This window comes from Chiloscyllium plagiosum, chromosome 10, assembly GCF_004010195.1.
Source record: "Chiloscyllium plagiosum isolate BGI_BamShark_2017 chromosome 10, ASM401019v2, whole genome shotgun sequence".
In the NCBI taxonomy this organism is placed as follows: Eukaryota; Metazoa; Chordata; class Chondrichthyes; order Orectolobiformes; family Hemiscylliidae; genus Chiloscyllium; species Chiloscyllium plagiosum.
Window position 1 is genome coordinate 56,459,869 of NC_057719.1, and position 25,511 is coordinate 56,485,379.

The following is a 25,511-nucleotide window of genomic DNA, read 5'->3' on the forward strand; positions in this document are numbered from 1 at the left end:
ACGCCCCTCCCCCAAGTCCCCCCTCCCTATCTTTTATCTTAGCCTGCTGGACACACTTTCCTCATTCCTGAAGAAGGGCTCATGCCCAAAACGTCGATTCTCCTGCTCCTTGGATGCTGCTTGACCTGCTGCACTTTTTCCAGCAACACATTTTCAGCAAGCATAATAGTAGGACAACATGAAGTACAGAGAATCAGAGGGATCTTGGTGTGCATGTCCAACGATCTTTCCAGGCAGTAGAACAGGTAGATGGGGCAGTTTAGAAGGTATACGAGATATTTGCCTTTACCAGTCAAGGCACTGAATGCAAGAGCAAGGAAATTATGATGACCTGTATGTATCATTAGTTAAGTCACACCTGGAGTACTGTGCAGTGCTCTGTTCATTTCACTATAGGAAGAATGTGACTGCAATAGGGAGTGTGCAAAGGAGATTCACCAAGATGTTGCCTGGGTTGGAGTGTTTCAGCTATGACGAGAAACTAGATGTGCTGGGGTTGTTTTCCTTGGAGCAGAAAAAGCTGAAGGGGTGGGCGGCAAAGACCTGATCGGATTGTACAAAGTTATTAGCAGAATACATTGCGTAGAAGAAGACGTTAGAACTAGGGCCACAACAAGGAGCAGCAGGTACTTTTTTTTTCATCCAGAAAGTCACCCCTTAAAAGGGTGACAGAGGCAGGAACAATCAAGCGATTTAAAGTGTGTTTGAAATACTATTTGAAATATCATCTTATTCAGGCCTAGAGGGAAATGGGATGACAGTAGATATATGTTTGATCACCTATGCGGACACGATAGGCTGAAGGGTTTCTTTCCATGTTGTAAATTTAACACTTTATCTGAACATGCAGCTCCCCGAAAGGAACTCCGAATCTACTTGACAGAACTTACTGGAAATATTCAACAGTATTCCTGGAGACAGACACAGAGCTAACATTTCGGATCTGTGGACTTGGGCACGAACTCACGTTTCTGGGAGGCCACAACAGCCAAGCTATCCTTTAGCGTCCGTTTCCAGTCGCGAGACGGTGCCTCGGAATCGACCGCAGCAACCGCCATCCTGGCTCCAGCACTTCCTTCCCGATTCTCTGACCCCTGACCCTATCACCCCGACCAATCCACGTCCTTGTGCTGTCACGAGGAGGGCGGAGCCTGGTGAAGGGGGTCGATTGAGGAGTGGGCGCGTGGCCTGACGGTTTGTGGCTTGAGCAACGTTTTCAGGTTTTTGTATGGCCTTCAAGACGATACATTTGGACGCTAATTAGCCCCGAAGGGCAACTGGTTGGGAGAGCACCATTTCCTTTTATATTGAAGCCATGTTGCAGAACGGAAGTGCCCCTTAGTCTGAGATTGCAGTGAGTAGCCCTTTGCCTTTACTGCTCATCATGTTGGTTCAGCCTCTCGGCAGCTTGGCACCCCATTTGCAGCGGGTCCTCTGCTCTCCCCGGGCACACCAAGCTGTGTGGAGGCTCTTCCCATATTGTGGTGTCCCGCAGCTACACACTTCAAAGAATTTAATGTCGTCTGAGTTCAAACAGAGTGATGCGAACCAGAGGAAAACATCAAAAGCTCAACTAGAAAGAATTCCCCGTGCTGACATCGGCTCTTCGTTTTCTGTATTTACAGCTGGGGCAGCCAGAAAAAGAGCAGAGTCCGCAAAAAGCCAAATGGGCGTCGAATTGGCTGAGACCTCAACAGTGACAAAAGTTGGAAAGTCGTTAGTTCCACTGAAGCCTTTAAATGTAGATGATTGGAAGAAATTGAAAACGGAATCGCCCAATAAAACTCGTTTTGAAGTAAGCATGATGGAAAAACTGCTGTCTGTTCGTGCTGATATTGATGTGGCTAAATCGCTTTTAGTTTTTGTTACAATGGAAAATGGTACTGTTGAGTATGAACTCCTTCTGAAGTATTTGGCACTGTGTGTCCAACAGCAGCATCTGACTGAGATACTTGATTTATATGGCATGATGAAAGCTAGATTCAAAATATTAGACATTGGAGCTTACAGCCTCTTCATCAGTGGTTTTAGCAAGACAGATCGTTGGAGGGAGGCTGTGATGTTTTTAGATTCAATTAAAAAAATGGTTACACCATCACCAAGAAATTATGGGGATATTGTTATTTCTGCACTCCAGCATAAAGAAGTAGAAACTGCATGGATGTTGTTTAAAGAAATGGAAAACAAAAACTTAAAACCAACTGAGAACACATTGCAAACATTTTTTGATTATGGCAAGTCATTCTGTGATGATCAATATGAAAATAAGGTTATGTATATCCTCTTCTACCTGAGAGATAATCAGATATACCCCGGCAAAGGTTTAATGCAAAGTATCCATTCATGGTTTGAAAGGTAAATATTTATTTACTATGTGTGCCATTTGATAAATTTTGATTTATGTTTTAACACAATGCTATGAGTTACCCATCTAGGTTACATTTTTCTCGCCAACACTTATGGTTGTGAGGTAATTAGGACCAGTGTTTGCTTATTTATAGGATCCATCGTGTGCCATGTGTTGCATTTTATATTGGTTTCCTGGATTTCATGTCTTAAATGTTATTTTTGACAATTGGATCATATGAGGAGAAAGTGAGGTCTGCAGATGCTGGAGATCAAAGTTGAAACTTTATTGCTGGAACAGCACAGCAGGTCAGGCAGCATCCAGGGAACAGGAGATTCGACGTTTCGGGCACAGGCCCTTCTTCAGGAATGAGCAGAGAGTGTTCAGCAGGAGAAGATAAAAGGTAGGGAGGAGGGACTTGGAGGAGGGGAGTTGGAAATGTCTTCTTCTTGACCTCTCCGCCTCCACGGGGTTGTGGGACTATGAGGTTGGAGGCGGTGGATGGGAGGTCCCCTGGGGTGATGAGTTTTTTCATCCCCCCTCCCCCCACCTTGTCTCAGCCGGGTCCCTCCCGCCCGGCACCGCCTTCCTGTCCTGCAGTCTTCTTCTTGTCCTCTCCGCCTCCATCCTACTCCGACCTATCACCCTCACCTTGACCTCTTTCCACCTATCACATTTCCAACGCCCCTCCTCCAAGTCCCTCCTCCCTACCTTTTATCTTCTCCTGCTGAACACTCTCTGCTCATTCCTGAAGAAGGGCCTGTGCCCGAAACGTCGAATCTCCTGTTCCCTGGATGCTGCCTGACCTGCTGTGCCGTTCCAGCAATAAAGTTTCAAATTGGATCATATGGAATATCTTCACAATTAATTGTTACTGTTGCCTTTTTGTAAGAAGAGGTGTCTGTTGTATCTTTTAGCTTACCAACCCATTTCAAAATTAGATCAACAACTGTGGTTATGAAAAGAAACTCTATCAACCTGTTTGTCTCCAGAGGCCTGTATACTAAACTACCCACAAGACCCTAACATTGTGATTATGCATATTTATTCCATCTGTGTGATAGTGGCACACGAATGTGATCATTGAATCTGAGGTGGAGCTCGAGCCTAAATCGGTTTGTAACACCATCTAGCATTGCAATTATATATTGGTACTGAAAAGTTGTTATTCTCATTGATTCATTCCATTAATTGGTTTGTTTGATTTATTGTGAAAAACCTTTTTTTTTGTGGGATGTTTGGCACTTAACTAATTATTTATACTAATCAATCCTAAAACATCAAAATAAAATGTTGAAGCTCCATCAACATTGCTCAATTGGTGTCTGATGAAATGGGCTCCATTTAAAAATCACTGCCTATTCGTTACTGCAAGTCCCCAATCTCAATAGTATTGTATCTGAATGCTTTCATATCAATTACCATAAAATGGCTTGACACAATTACATTGCTTGAAATGTGACTATTTGGTTGGCTACAAAGTGTAAGATATGTGCATCAGAGAATATCGCAGAGAGATACCAATTTCAACTACATCGATAATCGGTATATCAACTTTGTTTGTATTGCAATGATCACTGGCATTTAAGCAAATATTAGGATAGCGCGAGCAAAATCTTTCTTGAGATGGCTATTTCACAATAAAAATCATTTTAAATTTAATATTTTTTTTAATATTGCTGTTAATATTTGTTACATCTTGATTTCAGCATCCCAGGCAAACAATGGGAAGGGCATGAAACGACTATATTGCACAGGTATGTTTTTGTATTTGAAAATATTCAAAATATTCTTTTACCTTCTCAACTGTTTTAAATTAAACGTCTCAAGTATGTGCTGCTTATTCTTGTGAAATTTTGTTTTAAAAAAATACAATTAAAAGAAAATTCCCAATATTTATGTAGTCTCAACTTTTTTTTTATTCCTGATCTAATACGAGTTATGATCTCAGCTGAGGTGAACTTGGATATTGTCATAATAACAAGATTGGTATTCTTATGTGGACCTAGGGAACTTTACCTATACAGGGTGTACAGCTAGAAAGATTAAAAAGGAAATAACAACAATAGACAACATACCCATTCTCAGCAAGCAAGTCATCTCCTGCAGTCGCCTTTTGTTTTTACCATTCCAGTGATTTTCTTTTTCCAAACCAAAAGGTTAAAAACAAACTGCAATACTGGTCTTGGTGTGTTTGTGGCTCGATAATGCTAGTATGTGAACTAATGTTTCATGAAGATCACAGTTTGGGAAAGCCACCACATGCCCTAAATAGCAGATAATGAGCAGGAAATAATTCCCACTCTCACTTACTCATTCACTCACACTCTGGATGCAACTGGCTAGCCACTGTCATGTTCACTGTAGCATAGGAGGTTGAGGGGTGACCTTTATAGAGATGCTTAAAATCATGAGGGGCATTGAAATAACTGCATAGAGGCTGATATCCCATCACCAAGTCACCCTTTATTAACTTGTGCACAATACACTGGCTGTAGCCAGCCAGCTCGGAGTTAGTCGCCTCAATTGAGGAGACCTAAATCTCTTGGTTATATCTCTCGTGTGCAGGTGCAACATACAGTGAAAAACACCAAGTGAAAATAACTTTATTAAAATTCGACCACCAGAAAAGAAACCCATGTGACTAATGAACCAGTGACAAACAAAGTCCACAACGAGTTAAGCTTACATGTGAAGAGGGGAGGCTACAGACTAAATCAAAATAGAATTGGAGGGGGAAATAAACTTCATTCCCTGAGTAACCCACCTCTCCAAGTGTATTGGTAGACACTAGTGTGCTCCGTCTCCAGGGACACCCAGACCTGAACATGTCTGTGGTAGACAGGAAGGTGGTCGGCCATAACAACCCACCATTTTCCCCCCCCCCTCCCCTCCCAAAATCCCTTCTCCATGGGCTGCTGCCCTGGACATGTTAATGGCCAGCCTGGCCAGACCTCGGAGCAGACCCACGAGTAGATCCTGTGACCTGCCCTCTCCCCTCTGTAGCAGGTGATCTCTTGGTTATATTTTTTTCCTTTTTTCTTTTTGTGTTTTTGCACGCAGTGAAGAAACGACAGTGCAGAAAATGTTACTCGTGTTCTGACACCAGGAAGAGAAAGCACCCAAGTGGCCAGTGACAAGTAGTGCTCTTTAGCGGCAATGTCCATATGATCGGAAAAGTAAAGGGAAGGGTAGGGATTAAATCAAAATAGAATCAGAGGGGGAAATAAAACACTTCACACCTCGCGGTGCCCACCTCTCCATGAAGACCTCTAGGGTATTGATAGACACCACGTGCTCCTTCTCCAGGGACACTTTGGCCCAAACCTAACCACAGAATAGGGGCAGGCAATCGGCCATAACGACTCCCTCCATGGCCCGCTGCCTGGACCTGTTTATGGCCAGGCCTAGGAGCAGACCCACCAGGAGATCCGCTGACCTGCCCTCTCCCTTCTGCACTGGGTGATCTCTTGGGGTTTTTTTTTAGGAGATTCTAATCTCCTTGTTGTGGTTCTGTTCGCCGAGCTGGAAGTTTTTGTTGCAAACGTTTCGTCCCCTGGCTAGGCGACATCATCAGTGCTTGGGAGCCTCCTGCGAAGCGCTTCTTTGATGTTTCCTCCGGTGTTTATAGTGGTCTGTCCCTGCCGCTTCCGGTTGTCAGTTTCAGCTGTCCGCTGTAGTGGCCGGTATATTGGGTCCAGGTCGATGTGTTTGTTGGAGTTTCAATGAGTACGGTAAGTTCATTCAAATGGATTCCACGTACATCTTTGTTTAAGGAAAATCCCAGTGGATGTGTGCTTGAAACTGTTTGTGATAACTAAATCAAAGAAGGTACATCTTTATTTTAGAAATACTCAGGCTTTCTAACATCACTTCCACCTGCATTTATAACTTTTTTTTCGTTCATGGCTATTTGCCTTTCTTTTACCCTCCCACCTATCCACAAAGTTTAAGATGGTGACGATCTCCTTCACACTTTGTGACACTTTTGATATGCATTCTGCCAAGTACTGCAAGCTCAGGACCAGGGGCGCCCCAATAGGAATCTCGATTATCTGAACAGGATGGGCGGGCACCATTTTGTTCGGATAATTGATTATTCGGTTAATTGATTAAATGACTTTCCTCTGGGGCTTGGAGTTTTCTGTTGTGGTTCTGTTCGCCGAGCTTGAAGTTTTTGTTGCAAACGTTTCGTCCCCTGACTAGGCGACATATCAGTGCTTGGGAGCCTCCTTCGAAGCGCTTCTTTGGTGTTTCCTCCGGTGTTTATAGTGGTCTGTCCCTGCCGCTTCCGGTTGTCAGTTTCAGCTGTCCTCTTTAGTGGTTGGTATATTGGGTCCAGGTCGATGTGTTTGTTGATGGAGTTTGTGGATGAATGCCATGCCTCTAGGAATTCCCTGGCTGTTCTCTGTCTGGCTTGCCCTATGATAGTAGTGTTGTCCCAGTCGTATTCATGTTGCTTGTTGTCTGCGTGTGTGTGAATTTGACTGGGACAACACTACTATCATAGGGCAAGCCAGACAGAGAACAGCCAGGGAATTCCTAGAGGCATGGCATTCATCCACAAACTCCATCAACAAACACATCGACCTGGACCCAATATACCAACCACTACAGCGGACAGCTGAAACTGACAACCGGAAGCGGCAGGGACAGACCACTATAAACACCGGAGGAAACATCAAAGAAGCGCTTCGCAGGAGGCTCCCAAGCACTGATGATGTCGCCTAGCCAGGGGACGAAACGTTTGCAACAAAAACTTCCAGCTCGGCGAACAGAACCACAACAATGAGCACCCGAGCTACAAATCTTCGCACAAACTTTGAATTCTAATCTCCTTTTTATTCTTAAATTCTATTTTTTTTCTCCACACTACCACTAACAGCGGTAGTGCTTATTTTTCCCCAGCACCCATGTTGCGTGTAGGTATAAGACACAGTGCATAAAACTTTTCATATTCCACCAGCAGGAAGAAAGAAAACACCCAAGTGGCCAGTGACAAGCAGTGCCCTTCTCAACAAGGGCAATGCTGGGTGATCAAAAATGTGGAGGGGTGGGGGTGCAGGGATTACAGCAAAATAGAGTTGGAGGGGGAAATAAAACACTTCACCGTGCAGTGCCTACCTTTACCTGAAAATCTCAAAGTTGTTGGTAGATGCCGTGTGCTCCTTCTCCAGGGATAACTGGGCCCACACATAACTGTGGAATAGGGGTAGGCAATCAGCCATAACAATCTTCTCCACTGCCCACTGCCTGGACCTGTTTATGGCCAGCCTGCCCAGGCCGAGGACCAGACCCACGAGAAGATCCTCTGACCTGCCCTCTCCACTCCAAACCGGGTGATCACTTTGGTTATCTATTGTTGACCATAACAAATGACAAATAAACAGTTAACATGAACAGCCATATACAAGAAACAGCAATATACAGGGGAAACAGGTGGCAAAGCCTGACCACCCAAACCCCACCATACAACCAGTTCACAGTGAAAGGAGGGTAAGCTTGAGTCCCACCTTACATTATCAAGAAGGAAACAATGATCACAATCACATACAGACAGTCCGATAAACCGAACAATAAAACCATACATCTATCATAGACACCGTACATCTATCATAGGCAACTCAGCAACCCCCTGTCCTTCCCACCTTCAGGCTGATCTCTTGGGTTTTTTTTATTTTATTAACCAGTACAAATTACAACCAAACCATGAACAGCAGTTTAGAAGAAACAGCAATTTATAGGGGAAAGGGGTGGCAAAGCCGGACCCCAAACCCCACTGTACGACAAGTTCACAGGGACAAGAGGACGAACCTTGAGTCCCACCTTATTTAAAAAGGAAACCATAAATGCAATCACACAGACAATCCGAGAAACCAGTGCATATATTCATAGACACCCCTGGCAACCCTGCCTTCTAACCAACCCCCCCCCAAAAAAAAACCTTCAGGCGGATCTCTTGGGTTTTTTTTTCTTTTTTTAATATTTTGTTAAATGGGTACAAGTTACAAACAAGCAATTCACATTAACAGCCGTATATAGGAAACCGGAGAAAGTGAGGACTGCAAATGTTGGAGATCAGAATCAAGAGTGTGGTGCTGCCACAGTAGGTCAGGCAGCATCCAAAGAGCAGGAGTTTCGATGTTTCGGGCGTAAGCCCTTCATCAGGAATGAGGGTGGAGTGGATAGATGGGAAAGGTGATGGACAGGTCGAGAGGGTGGTGCCAAGTTGGAAGCTTGGGACTGGGATAATGTGGGGGCAAGGGGAAATGAGGAATGAGGTGAAATCGACATTGATCCCTTGTGGTTCCAGGGTCCCAAAGCAACACGCATTGTGACCTTGAACATTTCTTCCATTGCCTCTGGGCTCACGTTTTCAATCAAGACTCCTGCCCACCCACCAAGGACCCCTTCTCCCACCTCCAACACACCCCATCCATCTAGGGCCACTTCCTTGAGCACTCTGGAATGTAGATTATCAGCCTTCAATCCCATCAATTTCTTCAAAACCATTTCTCGACTCACATGGATTTGCTTCAGTTCCTGCCTCTCAGTAAACCCTGTGATCCCCATAATTTCTAATATGTTATTCATAATTTTGCTTTGTAAAAGCAAAGAATGAATTGAATTTATCAGCCATTTCTTTGTTCCCCATTATAAATTCCCCATTTCCATTTGTAAGGGATGTCATTAGTTTTCATCAATCTTTTTCTCTATAGAAATGTTGAAAATCAGGTTTATTTCTTTCCTGCAAGCTCGCTCTCGTACTCTCTTTTTCCCTTTTTAATCAATCCTGTGGTCCTCTTTTGCTTAATTCTAACTTATTCTCAATCCTCAGATATAATTTTTTTCTTGCTAATTTGTATGCCACTTTTTTTGCTGCTAATAATCTCTCATCGTCAGCTTCCCTCAAAATCCATGGTTTGACTACTGTCCTCTTTGCAGCCTTGCCCGAGAAAGGAATAAAAAAAGTCCTCATTCACCCATTCACTCTTAGTATTTGCTATTGCCCATCCACTGTCATTCATTTCTGTATCATTTCCCAGTCCATCATAGCCAACTCATGCCTTATACCATTTTAAGATTCAGGACCCTAGTCTCAGAATCAACTATCTTACTGTCAGTTTTGATGAAGAATTCTATTGCATTATGGCCACTCAACCCAAGGAGTCCCTTGACACCTACATTACCAATTATTCCTTTCTCCTTGCATGATACTCCATCCAAGATGGCTTGTTCTCTAGCTGATTCCTCAATGTATTGGTCCAAAAAAATCTCATACATTTCAGGAATTCCTCCTCTACAGTATTTGATTTTAATTTGAAAATAGATTAAACAAGTCACCCATAATTAGAGATTTTCCTTTACTGTATGCATCAGTGATTTTCTGTTTAGTGGCATTCCCAATATCGCCAGTACAGTTTGGTCTATATCCTACTCCATAAATTACTTATTTTGCTCCTTAAAATTTCTCAGCTCTGTTCACACAAATTCTATATTGACTGAGCTAATATCTTTCTTCAACATTATGTTCATATCCTCTTTAAACAGTAATGCAATTCCACTGCCTTTTTTCCCTTTTTGTCTGTGTTTCATAAATAGTAAATATCGCTGTTGTTCAGTTCCCATTCCTGGTCACTTTATGGCCGTGTTGAATTGAATTGGCTTTATTGTCACATACTTAAATGATTAAAGTGAAAAGTTTACAAGTCACTATTTACAGATTCTTGAGTACAAATTGTTAGGAAAAAAATTAGAAAAATAAAGAAATAAAAAGTCCAGTATTACAGATCTTCAAAGGCACAATATCATAGTAATAAATTTAAAAAGTTTAGAAATAAAAAAGCTCAGAAAAACAATTCTTCTATTATAATATAATAAATAAAATTTTAAGAAGAGAGAATTTAAGACAGAGTCCACTTAAACCATTTCACGGCTGTGGGTTTGAGGACCCACCCCTCCTGTTGAAATCCTGGCTGGACTCACCACAATGCTGAAGCAAATGCCGCATAGAGTCACAATCTGACTGAAGCCTCCATATGGAGACCCATGCTGACGATGACAAAAACAGCCACCAAAGCTGCTGAAAGGATGTCCAGGCCAATGGTGCCATGAGTCCCAGACCAATCATGCCACCGCAAGGATGATGCAGAAGCCCGACGAAAGTCTAAGCCATTGGAACCCCAGGCCCAGTCACGAGGAACAGCTGGATCCAAACCACATTCTCCACTGCAGCAGCCTCCTAGAACCTCCTTCCTTAACAAAAGCCGCCAAACGAAGGCGAGTTAAACTTCGGGGGATGGGGGAGGGAAAGAAAATTACAAAGTGGGGGGAAAAAAATGGAGAATATAGTAGGCCAGGAGCCTGAATACTTCCTACTCCCATTTCCTACACAGTGTTTCCATAATCCTGACTGTCATACCTGTTTTTATTTATTTGTGTAATTAGTTCATCCATTTCATGTTGAATGCTCCATGTGTCCAGGTGCAAAACCTTAAAACTTGTCTTTTTAACATTATTTGACGCATTCCCTTCATTTTCATTGTGTCTTGTTTGATCCTGGCTTTTGATTTCTTTACTGATCACATTTCTTCTGTCTTTTTGTTCTTGTTCTTGATTTCCCTTTTTTTTGACTCCTTGCATTTGTTCCCATTTCCCTGCCAGTTTAGCTTGAACCCTCCCCAACCACTTTAGCAAATACTCACCCAGGGCATAAGTCCTGATCCCACCCAGGTGTAACCTGTCCAGTTTGTACTTGTCTTACCTCCCCCACAACTGTTCTCTGTAGACGAAAGGACATTAACAAGAGCACGTAATTTTAAAGTGAAAGACGAGGAAAATGTTGTTCACCCAGAGAACGGTGGGGATTTGGAATATACTGCCTGAAAGGTAAATGAGGTGTGAAACCTCAACTGTTTCAAAAGTAGTTGGATGAGCACTTGAAATGTAATAACATTCAAGGCTGTGGGCCTAGTGCAGGAAGTTGGGACTGGTGTGGTTGAAGTACACTTGGCAGTGCAAACTGCCAAAGGGTCTCTTCCAGACTGTAGGCTTCTGTGGTATGATTTCAATGTGGCAAAGACTCACCAAAATTGAAGCAAACTTCTTGTTTTGAGAGAGCCCATAGTCAGAGAGAGTTGTTCTCTCTTTAGTGACTTTATTAATTACATTGTCAAAAAGTATGGCAAAACATCACACGAAATGAAAAGCTTTGAAATGTCGACTCTCCTGCTCCTTGGATGTTGCCTGACCTTGCCAGACTTTTTGACTCTGATCTCCAGCATTTGCAGTCCTCACTTTCTCCTTATTAATTACATGGCCAATCCATCTCCATTTAAGTGAATCAACATTGTAGGCGTGTTAGGTAAAAACAATGACTGCAGATGCTGGAAACAGATTCTGGATTATGGTGCTGGAAAAGCACAGCAGTTCAGGTAGCATCTGAGGAGCAGTAAAATCGACGTTTCGTGCAAAAGCCCTTCATCAGGAATACAGGCAGAGAGCCTGAAGGGTGGAGAGATAAATGAGAGGAGGGTGGGGGTGGGGAGAAAGTAGCATAGAGTACAATAGGTGAGTGGGGAAGTGGATGAAGGTGGTAGGTCAGGGAGGAGGGCCTCCTTCTTTAGAGACCGCAATTTCCCTTCCCACGTGGTTAAAGATGCCTTCCAACGCATCTCGTCCACCTCAGACCCCATCCCTCCAACCGTAACAAGGACAGAACGCCCCTGGTGCTCACCTTCCACCCTACCAACTGTCGCATAAACCAAATCATCTGACGACATTTTCGCCACCTCCAAACGGACCCCACCACCAGGGATATATTTCCCTCTCCACTCCTTTCTGCCTTCCATAAAGACCGTTTCCTCTCTGACTACCTGGTCAGGTCCACGCCCCCCCACCCCCCCGTCCCCGCCCCCCCTACAACCCATCCTTCCGTCCTGGCACCTTCCCCTGTCGCCGCAGCAATTGCAAAACTTGCGCCCACACCTCCTCCCTCATCTCCATCCAAGGCCCTAAAGAAGCCTTCCACATCCATCAAAGTTTTACCTGCACATCCACCAATGTCAATTATTGTATCCGTTGCTCCTGATGTGGTCTCCTCTACATTGGGGAGACTGGGCGCCTCCTAGCAGAGCGCTTTAGGGAACATCTCCGGGACACCAGCACCAATCAACCACACCACCCTGTGGCCCAACATTTCAACTCCCCCTCCCATTCTGCCGAGGACATGGAGGTCCTGGGCCCCCTTCACCGCCAGTCCCTCACCACCCGACGCCTGGATGTATCCGTTGCTCCCGACGTGGTCTCCTCTACACTGGGGAGACTGGACGCCTCCTAGCAGAGCGCTTTAGGGAACATCTCTGGGACACCCGCACCAATCAACCACACCGTCCTATGGCCCAACATTTCAAATCCCCCTCCCACTCTGCCACCCCCTCACCACTGCTCCCTCACCACCCGACGCCTGGAGGAAGAACGCCTCATCTTCTGCCCCGGAACACCTCAACCCCAGGGCATCAATGTGGACTTCAACAGTTTCCTCATTTCCCCTTCCCCCACCTCACCCCAGTCCCAAACTTCTAGCTCAGCACTGTCCCCATGACTTGTCCTACCTGCCTATCTTCTTTTCCACCTATCCACTCCACCCTCCTCCCTGACCTACATCACCTCCCCCACTCACCTACTCTATGCTACTTTCTCCCCACCCGCACCCTCCTCTCATTTATCTCTTCACCCTGTATTCCTGATTGAAGGGCTTTTGCCCGAAACTTCGATTTTACTGCTCCTCGCGTGCTGCCTGAACTGCTGTGCTTTTCCAGCACCACTAATCCAGAATGTAGGAGTGTTTCAAATGGATGTTTTTTTATGACGCAGTAATCCATTGAGGCAACTGTGGTGCCATCATCAAAGCAAATCAAAAAACTCGGCAAGATGGCAGCGATTCTGTAAAATTGCTGTGGACAGCTCTGCCTAACAGCGAAGGCATACTGGTGTTTTTTGCCATCCCTGGCCAACTTATGTTGTGGAATTATTAGTTTAAAACCTTATAGAACACACACATTTGTTAATATTTGGGAGTGGGAAGGATGCCAAAGGTGTGGGCCTTGCAAGACAATATCGATGAACTTGAAAATCGCGGTCGGAGGATAAATCTCCGGATTGTCGAGCTCCCTGAAGGTGAGCAGCCAGTCAGCTTCTTTGAAAGCTGGCTGCTGAAGTTTTTGGGTCTTCACATCGAGTCCAGCTGGCTGCAGGTTGAAAAGGCTTATTGGGTTACAGTGCACAGGTCAGGGCCGGTGCAGAGCCCCACACTTCCATTCATATAAGGACAAGCAAAAGGTGATAAAAGCTTCTAGATTACTTGGAAATGGTCCGCAGGCACTGCTGTACAAAGGGCCAAAAATCCTGTTTTTCCAGAATTTCTCGGCTGATTTAATTCGAAAGAGGAAATCCTTCGATGAAGATAAAAAGACGCTGAGGAACCTGGGCATCCAGTGCTCCCTGAGGTACCCCGCAGTGCTCCATTTCAGGACTCAGTTTATACGTTTGACTCAGCGGATAAAGCTAAAAATGTTGGAGACACTTTAAAATAGATGGACTGCTGAAGAATACGGTTAATGTTTGTTCTCTTTTCCTTCTTTCCTCATGTTTTCCCTTCCTTTTTTTATTCCTTTCTTTCTCCCTAACAATTTCTTTTTTGGAAAGGGGGAAAAAAACTTGAATAAGTTCCTTTTTTTTAAATAACTGGATTTTCTGATGGGAATTTTTGTGGATGTTCTTTGTTGTCTCCCCTTTTTGGTTTGCTCCGTTTCTCTTTTAATCATAAGTAGGGGTGACATTAAGCCAGGGATGGGTGGAGTGCTCATCCTGACTTTGTCTTTTTTCTGTTGATATAAGGATCTTCTCCTTGTTTTTATTTCTGGCCGAAGGCTGGGGCGCAGTCCAGGTTTGAAGGAGCTGTGAAGGAGGGGATGGGTAGGGTGAGTGCCCCCTATGGGCAGAGGGAAGAGCCTTCCATTCAAGGTTTTATAGTTGGTTTTCTTTGTAGTTTTTTTGGTAGTAATAGTTGTTTTATAATTATGATAGAGTAGTTTTTGTATATATAATTCTTCTACTCCTGAGTCTTTATTTACTTTTGCTCGGCGCTTTATAAGCAGGGTTCTCCCTCCCAGGGGTTCAAGGGTCTCTGAAAGGGGATACAGCTAAGTGTCTTGGTAAATTATGCACCTGGAGCATCAAGGGAAGTCATTTACCTGTTAAAAGGAAAAAAGTGCTTTCTAGCCTTAACAGGGAAAGGTTGATATCGCTTTGTTGCAGGAAATCCATCTTGATGATGGGGAACACCTGAAATTACAACAGGGGGATTATGACTGGGTATTCTTTTCATCCTTTACTACTAAAAGTAGGGAAGTGGCAGTACTTACCCAGAAAAATCTTCCGTTCACATTATTAGAGCAGGTGCAAAATGACCAGGGACGGTGTGTGATACTTAAAGCCCTGATACATGGGGAGGAATATATCTACTGTCCTCCGGCACATCCCCTCAAATTTTTGATTAGTGCCTTCTCTAAGCTGTGTGCTTTTCGAACACAGCACAATTTTTAAGGGGGGGAGCGGATTTTAATTGTCTTTTGGATCCAACAGTGGACAGGTTGCCTTGTGGGCCCCCAACTATTTATTCGCGGGCCAAGCAGGTGGCTGACTTATGCGAGGAGTTAGGGTTGGTGGATATTTGGAGATGTCTTCACCCTACCGGCAGGGACTTCACCTTTTTTTTCAAACCCACATAAATGTCACACAAGGATAAAGGCCAAGAATGAGGGGCTAGGTTTGCAACACTAGCATTTGGACCCTTTTCTCCTTAATATTTCCAAATTTTTGGAATACGTTTTGAAGGAGTTTCAGGAATTCCTGACTATCAACTCAGGCCGGCTAGTAGTCCATCTATGCTATGGGAGACCGCTAAGGCCTTTGTTACAGGATTAGCTATTTACTATTCGGCTAGCTGGAAAGAACAGAAGAAGGAGCAGCAGTGTCTACTTGATATGTGGTTGAAAGCCGCCGAGGCGGCACATTTTGCGCGGCCTCCGGTGACTAAGCTACAGCAGATCACGGCCCTCCAGGCTGCCTTGAATTCAATACTGACACAAACCGCAAAGAAAGAACTTGCTTTTGCAAGACAAACGCTGTTCGAATATGTGGATAGGCCAGGGAAGTATTTAGCATACCTGACTAGGGAAAAGTATGCTCCCCAATCCATTACTACAATCAGAGACCGCGTCGGGGTCCTTACATACGATGCTAAGAAGATTAATGAGGCTTTTCAGAGCTTTTACTCTGAATTGTATCGGCCTGAAGTTTGCGAGGACAGGAGGGCTAAAATGGAGAACCTGGATCTCCCAGGGCTAACCTTGGGACAGGTGTCTCTCCTTAATGCCCCGTTGACAGTTTGGGAAATACAGGAGGCAGCTAAGCAACTTCAGAGTGTGAAAGCGCCTGGCCCTGATGATCTCCCGGGTGAGTTTTATAAGGAGTTTATAGAGATTCTGTCAGGGCCAATGTTGGAGATGCTCAATCACTCCTATATGCATGAATGTCTACCACCATCTTTGAGAGAAGCTAATATTTCCTTAATCCTTAAGAAGGGGAAGTTTCCTGAGACCAATCTCTCTATTAAATTCAGACTTCAAGATCCTGACGCTGAGATTGGAAAAGGTGTTGCCCCATATTAGTAAAGAGCGCCAGACAGGCTTTATAAGGGGCCTTAAGTCCTCTCATTATATTAAAAGGTTGCTGAATATGGTCCAAGTTTGTCACCAATGATTAATTCAGGGGTTGGTGATTTCCTTAGATGCAGAGAAAGCATTTGACCGGGTGGAATGGCCATATCTATTTTATGTCTTAGAACAATTTGAGTTGGGTGGGGTCTTTGCTAGGTGGGTGGAGATTTTATATCGCTACACTCTGACCACAGTCATCACCAATAGGGTGAAGTCTGGGAATTTAAGGATTGGTAGGTGTAGTCGGCAAGGCTGCCCCCTCTCACCATTGTTGTTTACGTTGGTGATAGAGCTGCTAGCAGAGGCCATTCTTCAGAACGTCCACATAATCGCTCTGGAAGTGGGAGCGAGGGCACACAAGATTACACTGTATGTCCTTCTGTTTTTATCGAACCCGATGACCTCCGTACCCCATTTGATACAATGTAGCAATTCATTTGGGGCTATTTCAGGATATAAGATTAACTTCGCAAAATCGGAGGCTATGCCTTTGGGGCACCTTAAGGATGTGCCAGAAGTGGAATGTGGCCCTAAGTTCCCTTTTAAGTGGTCACGGGCAGGGTTCCAATACCTAGGCATTTTTATTACCCCCAAGTTTAATCTGATATTTTAGACTAACTTTGCTCACTTGCTCAACAATATTAGGCCAGATCTCCAGAGATGGGAGGCTGTTCCAATTTCATGGCTGGGCCAAATATCTCTCACTAAGATGAATGTTCTTCCTCGCTTGCTTTATCCCATGCGTATGCTCCCTATAATGTTTCCCAGATCAATGCTGCGGAAGCTTATGGGATGACTTGGTTCCTTTGTCTGGCATTGTGGCGGCCCCTCATCAAACTTACTAAATTGCAGTTGCCTCAAGGAGGGGGAGGAGTGGATTTCCCAGATATCAGGAGGTGTCAGTTGAGTTCCCTGCTGTCCTTTGTCTGCGATTGGGTAGGTAACGGTCCAGGTTCAATATGGCTGGATATCGAGGCCTCCCAGGCAAAGTGCCCTCTTATTAACCTGTTGTTCATGGATAAAATGAGGACAAGATAAGATATGGACCACTGCCAGAACGCCATTGTCATTAGTACAGTCAAGGCATGGAGGGTGATGCGTCAGAGTGAGGGTTGCTTAACCAAGACTTCGCCACTTACGCCTTTAGATGGCATGCCAGGGTTCTGACCAGGGATGATGGGTTCAAACTGTGGGCAGCGAGAGGAATTTCTAGTTTGGGAGACTTGTTTGAGGGGGAGGTTATGATGTCTTTTGAGCAAGTGAGCTGCAAATACAGGTTGCCCAACAGAGATTTTTTTCGTTTTTTTCAGGTTAGGGATTTCATCCAGAAGAAAATTACGCTTCTCACTAAGCCCAATACAGAGAGGTTGCTGCTACGTTCCACAAGCACCCTTTTGGTTAGTGCCCTCTATCGCCTGCTGGGTGGCAGGGCCTGACAGGATATTAACCGGTTATGTGAGGTCTGGGAACAAGAGCTAAGAGTGGAGATCTCCTCTGAAACATGGGAGAATGCTCGAAAGATCTCAATCTGTAATAGGACATGCACTATGCAGTTAAAGGTTCTGCACAGAGTTAATCTGGCACCAGACCGTATGGCGAAGTTTAAAAAAGGGGCATCTTCAGTGTGCCCCAAATGTAAAATAAGTGTAGGTTATCTTATCCATTGGATATGCCACAGGCTCCATGTTTATTGGAGCACGTGGCAGGAGAGATAGGGAGGGTATTGAGGACTGAAGTCAAAGTAGACCCAATATCTCTCCTCACAGGTCTACCGAATTTACATCTTTAGACAGGCATGGGAAGAAACTATTTAATACTCTTGCATTCTGTGCAAGGAAGAATATTCTGATGAACTAGGTGTCTGAGAACCCACTGGGCTTGCTTGGATGGCAGAAATTAATTATGGAGCACATTCCCTTGGACTTTTTTTACAAACATGGTGCACCACACAACAGACCATTTTTAAAAGACATGGCAGCCCTACTTGAGTTATTTGGATATAGATTTGTCAGTTATCTTAACTTGGGCATTTGTTTAACCAGGAATGTTAGGTTTGTCAAGCTCTGGGCCCTGGAGGAGGTCTCCTGAGTTACTACGGGTATATACAATGCTCCTGTTCCTTTGTTTGGGAGCTTTGCACTGAGCATAGTTGTTCTGTATTCTATGTTTGTTTTTGGTTTTTTTTCGCTTTTCTTTCTTTTTTTGATCTATTAGTTATTTACTTATTTATTGGTGTTGCTTTGCACAGTGTTAGGGTTTGTTTGTATTGTAGGATAGGTTAGTAGTTAGTAGACAGTAGTTGTATTGTAATTTGTGGGGTATTTTTCTTTTTATTATACTGATATATGTTAATGATTTTTTTCAATATTTTATACGTTTGTAAAGTTTTTAAAAATTGCTAATAAATATATTTACAAAGTAAAATCAAAAAAAGAAAGAAATTTCCATATCTCAGATGAAACTCAATATAGGGCACTGCGTAAGTTAACAACTCCATTTCCAGTCAGATTCAAACTCCTCTCACTCATTTGTGGGCCTCTGTCTCATTTCTATATTATTCAACATTTAGAATTGAAAACTATCACATCCTTAATTTTTAATACACTCTTGGAGAAATTCAGTCTAATTACCTATTACTAACTTGCCTGTAAAGTGAACAGTATTGTTCATATCCCAGATCTGATCTTTGTATTTTCATGTCAAGGTATGCAAATAGGTATTTGTTAGTGTAGAGCTGAAAATGTGTTGCTGGAAAAGCGCAGCAGGTCAGGCAGCATCCAAGGAACAGGAGAATCGAAGTTTCGGGCATAAGCCCTTCTTCAGGAATTCCCATTCCTGCTGCACTTTTCCAGCAACACATTTTCAGCTCTGATCTCCAGCATCTGCAGTCCTAACTTTCTCCTCGAAGATTTGTTAGTGTAGAACGTGAATATTGCTGGAAACAAAATGACACCTTTGGCCAAAGCTTTTCAGCTTGTGCTTATCGGGATATTTTGTGAAAATACCCAGTGTGAGGGGGAACCACATTTACCATATGAGAAGAGCATGCGAATTGATTGGGAGAGGTGTTGCCATAGAAAAAGGACAAGTGATGGATTCTTAGGGGAATTTAGCACGAACAGCCAAGTTTCTGGTATTGAGACTGGCTCTAATGCAATGAGGGGTATGTCGGGTTCCAAGAGATCGATTGTGTTAGGGGACTCTCTCTCTAGTCCGAGGTACAGACAGATGTTTCTGTGGCCAGCCGCGAAAAATCAAAGTGGTGTGTTGCTTCCCTGGGCCAGGATCAAGGATGTCTCAGAGAGGGTGCAGAATGTTCTCAAGGGGGAGAGGGGCCAGCAGGAGGTCATCGTACACATTGGAACCAGTGACATAGAAAGGGAAAAGGTTGAGATTCTGAAAGGAGATAACAGAGTGAGGCAGGAATTTAAAAAGGAAGTCCTCGAGAGTAGTAATATCTGGATTACTCTTGATGCTACGAGCTAGTGAGGGCAGAAATAGAAGGATAGAACAGATGAATGCATAGCTGAGGAGCTGGTGTAGGGGAGAAGGATTCACATTTTTGGATCATTGGAATCTCTTTTGGGGTAGAAGTGACCTGTACAAGAAGGACGGATTGCAGCTAAATTGGAAGGGGGCTAATATAATGGCAGAGAGATTTGCTCGAGCTGCTCGGGAGGATTTAAACTAATAAGGTGGAGGATTGGGACCCAGGGAGATAGTGAGGAAAGAGATCAATCTGAGACTGGTACAGTTGAGAACAGAAGCGAATCAAACAGTCAGGGCAGGCAGGGACAAAGCAGAGAACAAGGTAGGACTCATAAACTAATATGCATTTATTTCAATGCAAGGGGCCTAACAGGGAAGGCAGATGAACTCAGGGCATGGTTAGGAACATGGGACTGGGATATCATAGCAATTACAGAAACATGGCTCAAGGATGGGCAGAACTGGCAGCTTAATGTTCCAGGATACAAATGTTTCAGGAAGGATAGAAAGGGAGGCAAGAGAGGAAGGGGAGTGGTGTTTTTGATAAGGGATGGCATTACAGTTGTACTGAGTGAGGATATTCCCAGAAATACATCCAGGGAAGTTATTTGGGTGGAACTGAGAAATAAGAAAGGGATGATCACCTTATTGTGATTGTATTATAGACCCCTCATCGTCAGAGGGAAATTGAGAAACAAATTTGTAAGGAGATCTCAGTTATCTGTAAGAATAATAGGGTGGTTATGTTTGGGGATTGTAACTTTCCAAACATAGACTGGGACTGCCATAGTGTTAAGGGTTTAGATGGAGAAGAATTTGTTAAGTGTGTACAAGAAAATTTTCTGATTCAGTATGTGGATGAACCACTAGAGCAGGTGCAAAACTTGACCTACTGTTGGGAAATAAGGCAGTGCAGGTGACTGAAGTGTCAATGGGAGGGCACTTTGGGGCCAGCAACCATAATTCTATTAATTTTAAAATAGTGATCGAAAAGGATAGACCAGAGCTAAAAGTTGAAGTTCTAAATTGGTGGAAGGTTAATTTTGACGGTATTAGGCAAGAACTTTCAAAAGCTGATTGGGTGCAGATGTTCACAGGTAAAGGGACAGCTGGAAAATGGGAAGCCTTCAGAAATGAGATAACGAGAGTCCAGAGAAAATAAATTCCTGTTCGGATGAAAGGGAAGGCTGGTAGATATAGGGAATGCTGGATGACTAAAGAAGTTGAGGGTTTGGTTAAGAAAAAGAAGGAAGCATATGTCAGGTATAGACAGGGTAGATTAAGAGGGAAATCAGGAGGGCAAAAAAAGGGACATGAAATAGCTTTGGCAAATAGAGTTAAGGAGAATCCAAAGGGTTTTTACAAATACATTAATGTCAAAAGAAAAACTAGGGAGAGAATAGGGCCCCTCAAAGATCAGATTTTGTGTGGAGCCGCAGAAAATGGGGGAGATACTAATCGAGTGTTTTACCTGTTTTTACTTGTTTTATTCAGTTAAAACAGTTGCAGTGTGTGTATATGGTCTTTCTATTTGTGAATAAGATATTATTGTAGTGGTGGCCTGAAAACCATCTCTGCTTTACTTTGAATCTGTGAGATTTGTAACTCCATCTGAATAAGCAGATGAACCTCTCTTTAACGTCTCGTCTGAAAGATAAAATTAAATGAAAAAATGTAAGGATCGAGTCTCCAATTTAACAGAATTGAAATTCACTATATAGTAACTCTATCATTTCAGTTACTTCTGAAACTATCTGCCAATTACAGCCATCAGTGCAATCTGACAACGGCATTTGAATCAACATTTCCCACTGTGTTCAGTTCGTAATCTGAAATTTATGAAGAAGAAACAGCAAAGTACTGTCATGATAATGCCTTGTGATTTCTCATGATCAAATAGTAAAGCATATTGCAGAGAACTTGAAACAGGCACTTTGTTTGTCTTTTTGATAGAAGAGATGTGTCCATGTCAAATAAGGTAGGCAGAAATCCCCCATTTCTATGCACCCCCTGCACCAAATATTCTGCATTTTGCACTAAGGATTTCTGTATCTATTGAATTGTAATTTTGCCTCTTTGCAGAAGTCTACACAAAGTTGTTTTCATATACTGCAATTAAGCCTGTTGCAGAAGACAATTTGGCAAGTTATGAAATCCTGAGCATATATAGAATTGCTACACAGACCAATTGTTGCATTACAGTTTTCTGTAAATTCTACAACTATAGTGAAAATGCTAGGAATTAAACAATGATGCATCTCTTACTACAAATTGTGACTTTTCCTAATATTTTATTATAGTTTTGTAACTCGTTTTTTAGTGTCTGCATATGAAACTGATTTGATTTGAATTCTTGTTCCAGTGGAAAATGCCCTGTATGCAACACATTACTGGAATCAATTCAGCTGAGTGTGGAAGAATATCACTTATTAAGAGAGTGTGTGATGAATGACATTATTCAAGGGACAGATACATTTAAAAAGACAACTCCTCAGGTAAGCAGTGTCATTTGCTTCATACAATCATAGAATGCCACAGTGTGGTACAGGCTATTTGGCCCAACAATTCCACACTAACCCTCCAAAGAGTAATCCACCCCAAGCCATTCCCTTACCCTATTATTCTACATTTACCCCTGACCAATGCACCTAAACTACACATCCCTGAACATTGGGCAATTAAGCATGGCCAATTCGCTTAACCTGCACATCTTTTGGGAGGAACCCCATGCAGACACAGGGAGAATGTGCAAACTCCACACAGACAGTCGCCCAAGGCTGGAATCGAACCTGGGTCCCTGGTGCTGTGAGGCAGCATGCTAACCACTGAGCCACCTGGTTTCAAGGTCGTGTTTGCAAGTTATAAACATTTACACCAGCTGTCTGTTCAGTTAAAGAATTATTTGGCTCAGCTTAAGTTTTAATTATTGTAAGATTGATTTTGTGCTTTGGCAGAGCTGCAAATAACTTCAGATATTTGCTTCGCTCTCAATCACCAAAAGATGCGCAGAGAGATTTGACATGTAAATTTCTGGGTGCTTTATTACTGCTCCCTAAAAGTTTGGTTGGAGTAAATAGCATGTTCAGCAGAGTTTTCACCATCCCATAACTTGCATCACAAATATTAAGAGTTTCAAGATAATAATTTACACTATTTTTGCCTGCTTTGAATAAAGTTTGCTTCCCAAATGTACTACAAAGCCAGAATAGTTTGAATGAAATTACTATTTAAGTGTGTCATAGAGGTAGGACTTAAGTAATGTCTTCAAGGAGTTTTCATAGAGCTTTAGTAAAATAACTCCAGAAGTTATGCTTAAATGGCTGAAGTGGAGCACTAAAATTGTGGATTCACAGGAGTCCACAATAGGAAGAGTGCAGATAGTTTGGACAGCTGGAGGAGGTTACAGAAATAGGGAGAATCAGGACAATGGATGAATTGAAAACTAGGATGAGGATTATAAAATCAATATTGGTCGTCCAGTAAATCAGTATGTATGGGTGACGGCTTGGATAAGACTTGGTCTAAGTTAAGATATGGGTAGCAGATTTATAACAGCGGAATGGGAAGCTGGCCAGAGAGAAACAAGTGGATAGCCAGAGACTTCTACCCCTGACGGAAATGTCTATCAGGAGGGGGCAGAATTTTAAGGTTTTGGGGAGATATCAGAGGTAGGTTCTTTACTCAGAGTGGCGGGTGCGTGAAAGTGGTAGTAGAATCAGATACATTAGGGACATGTAAGCCATTCTTGGATAGGTACATGGAAGTTAGTAAAATGAAAGGTATGTAGGTTAGTCTGATCTTAGAGTAGGATAGAAGCCTGGTACAACATAGAGGGTCGAAGCGCCTGTACTGTGCTGTCCTGTTCTATGTTCTAAATGCTGGTCATCAAATCTAGAGATAACGTAGGCAAGCCTATGTTTCAGAAGTATGTGGACTGGAATATAGTTGGAAACAGGTGATGAAAGTAGGCAGTCTTGGTAAAGGAATAGAAATGCGAATTCAGTCAGTTACAATGTGTTCAGTTATAATAAGAATCATTCCCACCTCTGACCTAGTATTAACAAAGCTCCCCTGCAAGTGACATTATCATTTGACCACATATCCGATACAGCTGCAACCTATGCATTGCTACCCCTAGTTTGTAAAATTCTTAAATTGGCGGTCAAATCTATTTTTTAAGAGCATTATTATGTCACCAATCTTAGAAGCTGCCAAACTAGCTCCTAGCAAAGTCTGTTTGCCTCTGTTGAGCAAATGCTATCTTTTCCTGTTTCTTACCTGCAATAATTTATCAGCAAAAGGATGGGCCAATGGGCTGAGAAGTGGCAGATGGAGTTTAATTCAGATAAATGCGAGGTGCTGCATTTTGGGAAAGCAAATCTTAGCAGGACTTATACACTTAATGGTAAGGTCCTAGGGAGTGTTATTGAACAAAGAGACTTTGGAGTGCAGGTTCATAGCTCCTTGAAAGTGGAGTCACAGATAGATAGGATTGTGAAGAAGGCATTTGGTATGCTTTCGTTTATTGGTCAGAGTATTGAGTACAGGAATTGAGAGGTCATGTTGTGGCTGTACAGGACATTGGTTAGGCCACTGTTGGAATATTGCATGCAATTCTGGTCTCCTTCCTATCAGAAAGATGTTGTGAAACTCAAAAGGGTTCAGAAAAGATTTACAAGGATGTTGCCAGGGTTGGAGGATTTGAGTTATAGGGAGAGGCTGTTTTCCCTGGAGCGTCAGAGGCTGAGGGGTGAACTTAGAGGTTTACAAAATTATGAGGGGCATGGATAGGATAAATAAAGTCTTTTCCCTGGATGGGGGAGTCCAGAACTAGAGGGCATAGGTTTAGGGTGAGAGGGAAAAGATATAAAAGAGACCTAAGGGGCAACATTTTCACGCAGAGGGTGGTATGTATATGGAATGAGCTGCCAGAGGAAGTGGTGGAGGCTAGTACAATTGCAACATTTAAAAGGCATCTAGATGGGTATATGAATAGGAAGGGTTTGGAGGGATATGGGCCGGGTGCTGGCGCGTGGGACTAGATTGCGTTGGGATATCTAATCGGCATGGACAAGTTGGACCGAAGGGTCTGCTTCTGTGTTGCACATCGCTCTGACTCTACTTTCCTTTATAATTTAAACAGATGTTCTAACAGAAGATTACTTAACAAACCTAAGCAGATATTGATATTACAATATTTTAAAAATTATTTTAAAATATTAACTTTTTGGAGAAAATGGTTTCAACTAACACTAAAGACTTCAGTGAAGACTTGTAGCTCCCCCAATGAAACGCCATCTTGATATGAAATTGAGGGTTTGGTTAAGAAAATGAAGGAAGCAAATGTCAAGTACAGACAGGATAAATTGAGTGAATCTTTAGAAGAGTATAAAGGCAGTATAAGTATACTTCAGAGGGAAATCAGGAGGACAAAAAGGGGACATCAGATAGCTTTGGCAAATAGAATTAAGGAGAATCCAAAGGGTTTTTACAAATACATTAAGGACAAAAGGGTAACTAGGGACAGAATAGGGCCTCTCAAAGGTCTGCAAGACGGCCTTTGTGTGGAGCCGCAGAAAATGGGGGAGATACTAAATGAGTATTTTGCATCAGTATTTACTGTGGAAAAGGATATGCAAGATATAGAATATAGGGAGATAGATGGTGACAGCTTGAAAGATATCCATTTTATAGAGGAGGAAGTGTTGGATGTCTTGAAATGCATAAACATGGATAAAACCACAGGACCTGATCAGGTGTACCCTAGAACTCTGTGGGAAGCTAGAGAAGTGATTGCTGGGCCTCTTGCTGAGATATTTGTATCATTGATAGTCACAGGTGAGGTGTCGGAAGACTGGAGGTTGACTAACGTGGTACCATTGTTTAAGAAGGGT

At 43.0% G+C, this 25,511-nt stretch overlaps 2 protein-coding genes across 5 annotated transcripts in view; one reads left to right on the forward strand and one right to left on the reverse strand.

Annotated features, from left to right (window-relative positions):
- Positions 1–1,109, reverse strand: part of ppp2r3c (protein phosphatase 2, regulatory subunit B'', gamma) — a 33,748-nt gene extending 32,639 nt beyond the window's left edge. The window contains exon 1 of one of the 2 annotated variants that reach the window (XM_043697815.1): positions 968–1,109. In XM_043697815.1, the coding sequence (XP_043553750.1) occupies positions 968–1,058 (91 nt within the window). In that variant the 5' untranslated portion in view covers positions 1,059–1,109. Of the gene's footprint in view, positions 1–890 lie in introns of both variants that reach the window. The other variant, XM_043697817.1, reaches the window with a different exon arrangement.
- A 54-nt stretch (positions 1,110–1,163) lies between these two features.
- LOC122553667 (protein only RNase P catalytic subunit) overlaps positions 1,164–25,511 on the forward strand; it is a 79,579-nt gene continuing 55,231 nt past the window's right edge. Inside the window, exons 1-4 of one of the 3 annotated variants that reach the window (XM_043697813.1) lie at positions 1,165–1,354; positions 1,626–2,355; positions 4,057–4,104; positions 21,980–22,112. In XM_043697813.1, the coding sequence (XP_043553748.1) occupies positions 1,667–2,355; positions 4,057–4,104; positions 21,980–22,112 (870 nt within the window). In that variant the 5' untranslated portion in view covers positions 1,165–1,354; positions 1,626–1,666. Of the gene's footprint in view, positions 2,356–4,056; positions 4,105–21,979; positions 22,113–25,511 lie in introns of all 3 variants that reach the window. The other 2 variants (XM_043697812.1, XM_043697814.1) reach the window with 2 other exon arrangements.